The sequence below is a fragment of the Ruditapes philippinarum genome, unplaced genomic scaffold, assembly GCF_026571515.1.
Source record: "Ruditapes philippinarum isolate M1 unplaced genomic scaffold, ASM2657151v2 ctg7807_1_1_1_1, whole genome shotgun sequence".
Lineage (NCBI taxonomy): Eukaryota > Metazoa > Mollusca > Bivalvia > Venerida > Veneridae > Ruditapes > Ruditapes philippinarum.
The window spans coordinates 1-9,683 of NW_026866866.1; the positions used below are offsets into that span (position 1 = coordinate 1).

Here is a 9,683-nt window from a genome sequence, read left to right on the forward strand (position 1 = left end):
GATATAACAAACAAAAAATGTACAAAATAGTTACCTTAACACTATGTCAAACTATATATTCTTCAAATATTTAATAGAAATCATCAAATGTAATAGAAATATACGAAAAATGAATTCATCTCATCCTCAGCAGCAGTATCAAAAATGGCGACCATCACTATTAATTTTCGATAGAATCCTATCATCTGATTGGTCAATTTTCGATAACATTTCTATCAAGATTCCTATCATCTTATTGGTCAATTTTCGATAACATTTCTATACATTTCTATACATCCTCGTTACTCTATTGGTTGAAATCTATCGAAATCTATCGAAATATTGTGAGTCCAGTGAGTAATTTTTAGCGCTAGCCGGGCGCTTGACTAAACAATGTTTAAATTCCAATTAAGTCTTCTTACAAGCACAGATTACATACTTAGCCGACAACTTGACGACCAGTCAACCGCTATCATCCGTAAGTCGTTGTTACTTAAGACGAAACAGATCATAATGTAGGAGACATATCGGATCAGGTTAAAAACAAAACATGTTTTTTTTTAAATTTCTGACTTATCACGCCTTCAACCCCACTCAGATATCAGCAGATATTTTAGCTTTAGGTGATACACCTAAAGATGGTAAAACGGATGTTTGGTATCGTTTCCAATTCGTTTTTCAAATAACATCTTTTATAATCCTATACATTTTAAAATATGACGGGAATATTGCAAATAAACAAACATCAAATGTAATAACAACACAGATCGTTTTTAAAACGGTCAAATTGAGATATTTATCAATCCGTTTATATAAAGGGAACAAAGTACATCGTTGAGGGTAATTGGTGTTTTTGTTAACAAATGGCTACCTTAACTCATTCTCAGAACGGCGGGTTTATCTGTTTTGTGCGTAAATTTCCTTTTATTTCCATACCCGGAGTAAATATGATTGAAATATTTTAAACGATGTTTAAACTAGGAAATATTACAAAACTAACGCGTAAAGATAATTATCAAAAAATATACGCCCAACGGGGGACTCGAACCCACGACCCTCAGATATCAGAGGTTCTTCAGCCTTAAAAGTCTGATGCTCTACCGACTGAGCTAGCCGGGCGCTTCATATCGGCTCCTTTCAGATATCTGAATCTTTTAGTCGTAACTGTATGATGCAAGAACACAGGTCTTTTTTAAAACTGTAAAGTCGTAGTATTTATCCATATGACGACAACCAATTACTTAAATGATTTACGTCGTGTGAAGGCAAGTGTTTTAAGTTAACAAATGTCTATCAAAACTCAGACTCCTAACGATCAGTACATTGGATATCAGTGTTAATGTGAAATTGACAATTTACTTTATTTATATTCTGGGCTAAATAACGTTGAAAATGTTCAAATGAGAACAGGATCTCTCTTTATGGTAAATGGAAAATACAATAAAAACGATGAGTTAGGACTTGGAGATGAGCTATTCACCATGAACATATTCGCTTATTTCGACGGGAATTCTAGCCCATGACCCCCAGATATCAGTGCATGAAAGTCAGCTTACTTGGTGCTTAATATACTTTTAATTCGCTTAATATCTTTTTTTTTCAAATCGAGTATACATTTTTTGTTATCTAATTGTTATTTTAACTGTTAATTTAACAAAAATGTATATGCTATATTTGTTTCTCATTTTCCAACCAATTATCGTTCTGCTTTACTGAATCATATTTATTAGCCATTTAGCCATCTGCTTACTTTTCTAATTTAATACAATAACGCGTTTTCCTAGAGTATATATATTTTTTCTTGTCATTAAAAGAATATGAGCAAGACTTTGTTTCACACCTGACATAGTAAGATGATCATACAAAATGGTTAGCTGTAACTAAAATTATATTGAAAAGAACAAATATATACATGAATATCATGCCTAAATGCCTTTAAGTTATATTTGAACACATTAAATACTTTACACACTAAAAAGCTCATTGTATAGAATCATACGATTTTGGTTGGGTTTAACGCCGGACAAACACAGAATAGCTCATGTAAGTAGAACGACCGACGTTCCGTAATCAAACTTGATAGCTTTCTCACATAAAACACCCGAAAACCTTGGCGCTGTGAGAGGCAAGTAGTTTGAACTCAACGATCTTAACTTTTAAAGGATATCGCTTTCATAATTTGTATCAGGATCAAGCACAAAAAGTTGTTATTAAACGTCGAAACGTGTAATAACAAAATATGAATAATTTAGACATAAGTCCTAATCAGTATCTAGTGAGCTAATATTTGGAACATTTTGTACCCGACGCTATTTTCAAATCTAGATGAGAAAGCGTATAAATCCAATCGTATTGAATGCACCTACTGATAAAATAATGTCAATAACTCAACTGAGTGATTGATTGCTTACAGATTTACATAACAACTGATATTTGTTGAACATTTTCGAGATATACTCATATATATTTATTTAATGACAATTGAGCAAGAGGAGCAGCAAAACATTATTTAAATATACAATAATAATTATTTAAATATACAATTACGATATTAATTAAAGACACATATGAAATGGAAATACAAGAAAAAACATCAGATGAAATGAAAATATTATGTAAATTTTTCATATATCGGATGATGTAGTGTCACTCTCAACAGCAATAACTTTATGTTCAGCAGATAAATGTGTGCCGTTCAGTTTTGCAATTGTTAATCTGTATGCCGTAATATTTGTTTCATATCCTCTATAATTTGAATTAAATGAGTTTATATACTTTCCATTCTGACGGTTCCGCAACTTAAAACTACTTTCTTCTTTCGCAGCATGATTAGCAATAATATCACTTGTCTCCTCATTGTTCCTACGCCGAAAGAAAAAAGTTCTTCCACGAAGCGCAGCTAAATGAGATTTTCTAATAATACTTCTACGGTGATTATTTCTTCTAGGCTTTCTGCAGAGGAGAAATGAATAGCATTGTGAAATGTGAGCGGTTCTTAGTGTAAACAAACCATACAAAATTGGATTTAAGGCAGAGTGAAGCATGAATATTATTTGGGAAATAGTTAATGCATTCCTCAGGTCTAATGTATAGTGACTGTATATTCTAATTAAAGAGATAATAAAATACGGCGTCAAGCATACGATATATACAATAATCACTGACAATGTCATAAAAACAACTTTTCTTCTTGATGCTGTTATATTATTTCTTTTCATTGACATTCGTGGCGACTCTACACGATTACTTGTAAAAGTAGAAAGGGCTGTGTCATGACTTTGTTCTCCTCTATTCCAAATTACCATAGCAATAGCTCTGTAACAAAAAGTCATAATTCCAGCGGGAAGTAATAGAATATAAAACGTCAAAAACGTGAAATAGAACTTTCTTTGCCATTCAGAACTGTATCCTGCACTTTTACAATGGTAGCTGTAGGTTTGTTTTGACTCACTGTAAACCTTTACCTGAACAAAAATAAAAACCTGAGGAATGGCGAACACGAAGGCCATAAACCATGCCATGACAACTTTTGCCTTAATTTTAGGTCTTTGTGCCAGAGATTTTAATGGTCGAACAATCACCTGATACCGATCTATACTCATTCCAGTGAGTAAGAATGTAGTACTTGAAAGTGTTACAACTTGGAAATAGAGAAGAAATTTACATAAGAACGCTCCTAGTATCCATTGTTTAAAGATTGCTTCAAGAAGTTCCGTTGTCATGGTGATAAATGCAACTGTAAGATCAGCAATGGCCAGATTTACTATAAATACGTTCACACGTTTTCTACGTCTCGTTCGTCTGTTAGTTAATGATATTATCAACACCAGATTTCCTACGATGGTTGTAAGCATCACAAACAGCATTGGTGTTATTTTTAGCAATGACTCTCCGCTCCAAAATGTCACCACGTGATCATCGTCAGTATCGTTGTATTGTATACGTGTTCTACAATTTGAACTATCATTAGATAGTTTTGTGTCTTTTCCTTCCATATTAGAACATATGGGTGGGTATTCTTTTTCAGATAGTAGTGATGTTAATGTAACCTGAAATAAACAAAAAGATATGCCAATCAAGAAATTAAATCTGACGCTAATAGTTCTTTATGAAGGCTTCAGATTATTAAATATTGCTACCCAAAACAAGCAATATAATATTATATAATAATGAGATTGAGAAACCTTCTAAAAGTTTATATTATCAATTATTATACATTATAAACAATTTTACTTGGTTGTATGGTATAAAGTGTATTAACAAAAATAATGTCAAACGGTTTACTTATGTTTGTCTGAACAATGATAATAGTGTCATGCAAGCCGATTCATGCATAAAGTTTACAAGTTCACAAGTTTATCTAATCTAATACTCAGTTCATGAACAAACATGACCATATGAGCTATAACATATTTACATAATAAACTATAGAGGAATGTATAACACGCATAGACATATCTCGCATTTTCAGGCGAGGGAGTTACATTTTGTATTCCATATGTTATACATTAAATAACAATAATGTAGCCAATATATGATTAGGTATAGACTCAGAATTTTAAACATGATCTAAAGGATTCGTTACTTAAATAATTGTTGTTAAAGCGTTAAATGTGCGACTGATGTTTATATCAAGGCAAACATTGGGGTATGATTTCTCAGACATTATCTATTTTCAAATTTTATGATAATTTCCTTAACAAATATACAAACTTGCTTTTACTTATCATAATGCTTTGTATATGTATTCATTACAGAATTTGAATACAATAATATTAGGTTGTCCTATATATTGGTGATCTAAATGCCATTTTGCAGAAAATTCTTAACACTCGATTAGATAATAAATTCATCACCAATGCTATCAGAACAGTTAAAAATGTGCACTTTCGCTGGTTAATCTCTGTTCTATTCCAGCTTCCAGTTTCTACTGGGAGTCTTTTATTAAGGGTTCGAAATTTAATAACATATCTAAGCAGCTTATGAGGCATATTAACTAATTATGGTGCTAATTTTAACGTTTCCTTGAATTATCGATAGTTGTTACATTTACTAGAATTACTAATGATAGAATACCACTCATTCAAATATAAGCAACTAACCATTTGTGATTTTGAAATTCATGGGTATCCCATATATTCAATAAACCTCTGTTTATATGTATTTTTCGTTTATGTAATATCCATTTAAATGCTTGTCTATTGGCATTAACACTGTTACTTAAATTGTAAAGCATAATACAATACCAAAAACATGTCAGTTTTAAGCCATTTGGTACAACAAGTTTTGACCAGAAGCTTATCATTCTTGTTTTAATTTATATGTGTAATGGCTTGACATCTGTTTAACCATATACAATACAGTTGGGTGTGCTTGATTTAAGGCCTGATATATGTTTTAGATAATTCAATTGAACTTTTTCTAGTATGGCATTGTTACCATAAACCCAACACTCCCAACCATATAATAAAATTGGCTTTACTAATTTATCGAATAAATCTATTTGACAATGTATATCTATTGGTAACTGCACATTATTCGACTTATTAATAAGGCAATACATTGCTTTAGTTGCTTGATAAGCTATATCAGTTTTTGCCTTAACAAAACAACCATTTCTGCTAAATGTTACAACTAAATATTTAAATTCATCAACTATTTCTAAACTTTCATTTTTGTAAGAAAAAATATAGTATCAAGGTCTTCCTTTCGAAAACACAATAACTTTTGTTTTGGATGTGTTAACATTTAATTTCTGACTATCACAATACGTTTGATATAAATTTATGGCATTTTGTAAATAAGCAGGTGATTCGGATACTATGACAATCGTCAGCATAGAGAATCACAAATAATTTGAGTAAACCAATCATTTTATTATTCAAAGTTAATTCATTCACATGATTGTTATGTTTGTTATGTTGTTTTCTCCCTGTCTTACAACAATTGTACATGAAAAATAATTCTAACCATTTACACATACACATGTTTAAGCATTATTATAAATACTTTTAAGAACATTGAGAAACTTTCCACTTATATCATAACTACAGAGATATGTTCAAAAATGTGTTCTACATATAGTATCAAATGCACTTTTTTAATTTATAAATACCCAAAAATTCTTTTCAAAGGTTAATTCATTAAATTTTAGTTTAGTTGCATGCTTTACCAACATTAGTAACTTCCTAAATCACCCTTAATAACTGATTTAGCATTCTTTTACTTTCAGAAAACTTTCCATATATATTAAATTAGTAAATAATGTGCTCAAAGTACAATGCACATTTATATTTTTAATCGATAATATGCTTGCTGAGTAGCATCGCCCTTATTTTTGAATATTGGATTAATAACACCAACTGTCCAACATTTAGGGATAATACCATATTTAAAAATTACATTGAATAGCTTGTGATATACATCTTTCATAATGGGTAAAGTCATCGTTACCACTAGCTTTATTATTTTTGAGCGCATTCACAGCATATTCGATTTCTTGCATGGAGATGTCTTTAAAGGTAAAGGTAAAGGTCTTGTTTATTATAGTGTCATCCCTACTGAAAGGGCCAGCCATTTTGACTTATGAGACACCTTTTGCTTGCATACCATGTACCTCCCTATTCCCATCACTATGCCAGGCGCCAGGCGGATAGAAATCTTTATTTAGGGTTTCGTTATTGACATTGGGTTCAGATTGCAATTCCTTACTGGAAGATTAATAAGCGTCATCAATGCTGCTTACAGTTTTTAAAAATTCATACAAATCTTTTAAATGTGTCGAAACAACATTTCTTTTACTACCGTTCAGAATTTTCCAGTACTCTCTAGGACTAGACTTTTTGAGCTTTTTTTTATGTTTTCTACATTTGACCTTTTGAATGTATTATAATTTCACCTTTGATACATTTTACGGAGAGATTTTAAGTTTTGCTTATTTATACAACATAAATATGTTATTAATTCCACAAATTGAATGTTTTTTTTTGTTTTGTTGCAGTTTTAAAACGGAACAACATTGTCAATTTTTCAGGTGTCCCTTCGTGCATTTTTATCAGGCACACAAGTGAGCTATCTGGATGCAAAAATCGCCTTTTTGGGGCTACGTTTATTCATTCATTCATTCATTCATTCAACCGTCCATCCGTTCATTCATTCATTCATTCATCCATTCATCGATTCATTCATTCATTCTTACATTCATTCATTCATATAGACTTGATATGCATTGCCGTATCAATGCAATCGTAATATGATTAATGAACAAAATAAATTAATGAATTATTGAAAGCGATAACTCATTCCATAGTATGTTGTTTTAACGAACAAATTTGTTTTCCTGCATATCTTCATTATCCAAAATGTCAATTTTACACATTTAATGCTTAATGTTTGTGCTAGTGATATATGGTCGCATGTTAAGTCTGCTTGCCTATTGTATCTGCATGCAACTTTTATTTTCAATACATTAAACGCTTTTAATACTTGCCCGATATTTTAATCCGATAATGCTTCTTCTTCGAAGACGGTATGAATAAGTTTGAAATATCCTAAAAGCATGTCACATTAATCTTTTTTTTCTTGTATTCATCTTTATTTATAAAGTCTTAAAAAACAAAAGCCATTAACTGTCGAAACATTACTTACAGATATATTCTTATCCGAAGTTAATGAAGTTTATATTCACGCAACTAAATATTTACAAATAAATTTCGACTTCATGTAGATAAATTGTTATTTTTTATCGGAAACCAAATGAACAACGGTTCGGACTCATTTGAATTTCGTAAAAATTCAAAAGGTAAGTCACTTTGTTGATAGTTTAAACCTGCAACTTGACTATTTAAGCCACTAGATGGCGCTGGGGCAGATTTTCATGGTATTTTTGACATGCTTCACATCTAACAGCCCTTTTTTGAAATAGTAAAATAACCAAGAAATAGTTTGCCTAAAAACTTTTTGTATAACTTCTTTGCAACATTTGAAATAAAATGGCAGAGAAAATATCACAAAAGATTCACTTAAATGTATACTTTGTGAAAAAAAATCAGTTAACTGTCAAAAATTTGAAAATCCCGGGGCGGAGTAAATGAGGTCATGAACTGCAGGTTGTAAACAAATACACGTGGCAGTGTTAACTTTCCAGTAGAAACTTGAAATTTTACTCTAGGAAGGGAGCTGCTGATCAGTAATCGTCTGCTATAGTGTTTGTTTACATCAGCTAAATTTAGCACAGGTACAGCGTCCTTTGCATGATTTATCTGATAAACACGCCTACAAAATACTCCCTACCAGGGCAGGGATTTTTGCGGCTTTAAGAACAAATATTATGGATTCCGATATAGTATAATGATACATTTGTTTGTAAATTCCCATTGAAAGCACACCGTCACCCCAAATTTTACAGTTTCCTTTTGTTGGTTGAAGACCAAAACAATTTGCAATATATAGGTTCACATAATACACAATACATATAGGTTCACATAATACACAATACTGCAGTGTTTCAACATGCATGTATAGTCCTTTGAAAATGTTAAGAAAAAAATTTAAGACAAAATTTAACATTCGATCTGTACCTTTTAGTGAATATGGAATAACCGAAAACTATTGAACTGTTTATAATGGCCTTGCTTTTTTCAGTCTCTTTTATAAAGATACTTCAAAATACAATACAAAAACTCAATATATCAAATTTAATGCATTATCGCAAAAATAACATTAGAACAATTTATCAATAAGAAACCTAGATGATTTTATAATTAGAAAAACAACGGAAAACAATTTATATACGGCTTAAATATTTTATGAATGATTATTGAAGAAACAGTTTGATTTAGGAAAGAAGTATTTCTGTCGTGGCACACTTTTGTATCATTGCTAATATAAACAGTGTTGACAGGTACATTGTAATTTAAAAGAATAAATGCATAGTATACCTATTATTTCAAAGTATAACAAGTCAAATAAATAGTTAAAGAGCTTCAGTTTTTCTTTATTTCATGCTGCAATAGAACATTAACAAGAAAGGTCGAACGACACATATGCCCCCTTTCTAGGCCTTAACTCACATAAGTGGTAATTTTGCTTAAGAAACTTGCCATAAATGGTTACATGGTAGTGTTCATTTATTGGAAAAAAAGAAAAATAATGAAGACTGTGATAAATAATTTTCAAGATAGTGAGACATATAAGGCCCCTGTGACTTAAACGTTTGAACTAGTGACCCCAAATCAATAGGGGTAACTTACTAATTTTGACCAATAAGTATGTAAAATATGAAGATTTTGTGATAAATAAGTTTCAAGATAATAAGCAGACACCATTCTGACATTTAAGGCCATTGTGTTTGTTATGACAAATCACTATGTGAAATATGAAGATTTTGTGAGAATTATCTTTCAAGATAGAGCTGAAACCATACTACCAATCAAAGACCATGTGACCTTGATCTTGACCTTTGACCTTTTGACCCCAAAATCAATAGGGTCATGTGCTAGTTATGACCAATCAATATGTGAAATATGAAGACTTTGTGATTAATAGTAATCAAGATAATCAGCGGAAATCATATTACCATTCAAGGCCCCTGCGACCTTGACCTTTGACCTAGTGACCCCTAATCAATTATGTCATTTACTAGCTATGACCAATCAATACGTGAAATATGTAGACTTTGTAATGAATACTTTTCAAGATAATAA

The 9,683-nt window shown here is 31.2% G+C and overlaps 1 protein-coding gene and 1 non-coding gene across 2 annotated transcripts; both read right to left on the minus strand.

The window, feature by feature from the left end:
* Nucleotides 1–1,006: 1,006 nt before the first annotated feature.
* On the minus strand, nt 1,007–1,098 carry Trnak-uuu (transfer RNA lysine (anticodon UUU)). The gene is given in 2 exon segments: nt 1,007–1,042; nt 1,062–1,098. It is a non-coding gene; the product is annotated as a tRNA-Lys (tRNA).
* A 1,339-nt stretch (nt 1,099–2,437) lies between these two features.
* Nucleotides 2,438–4,013, minus strand: LOC132734042 (mesotocin receptor-like). The gene has a single exon (XM_060720738.1). The coding sequence runs from the start codon at nt 3,972–3,974 to the stop codon at nt 2,604–2,606; it is 1,371 nt and encodes a 456-aa protein (XP_060576721.1). The 5' UTR covers nt 3,975–4,013; the 3' UTR covers nt 2,438–2,603.
* Nucleotides 4,014–9,683: the final 5,670 nt, after the last annotated feature.

Coding starts and splice junctions, on each gene's coding strand:
- LOC132734042 (XM_060720738.1), bottom strand. CDS start 3,974: ATGGAAGGAAAAGACACAAAACTATCTAATGATAGTTCAAATTGTAGA.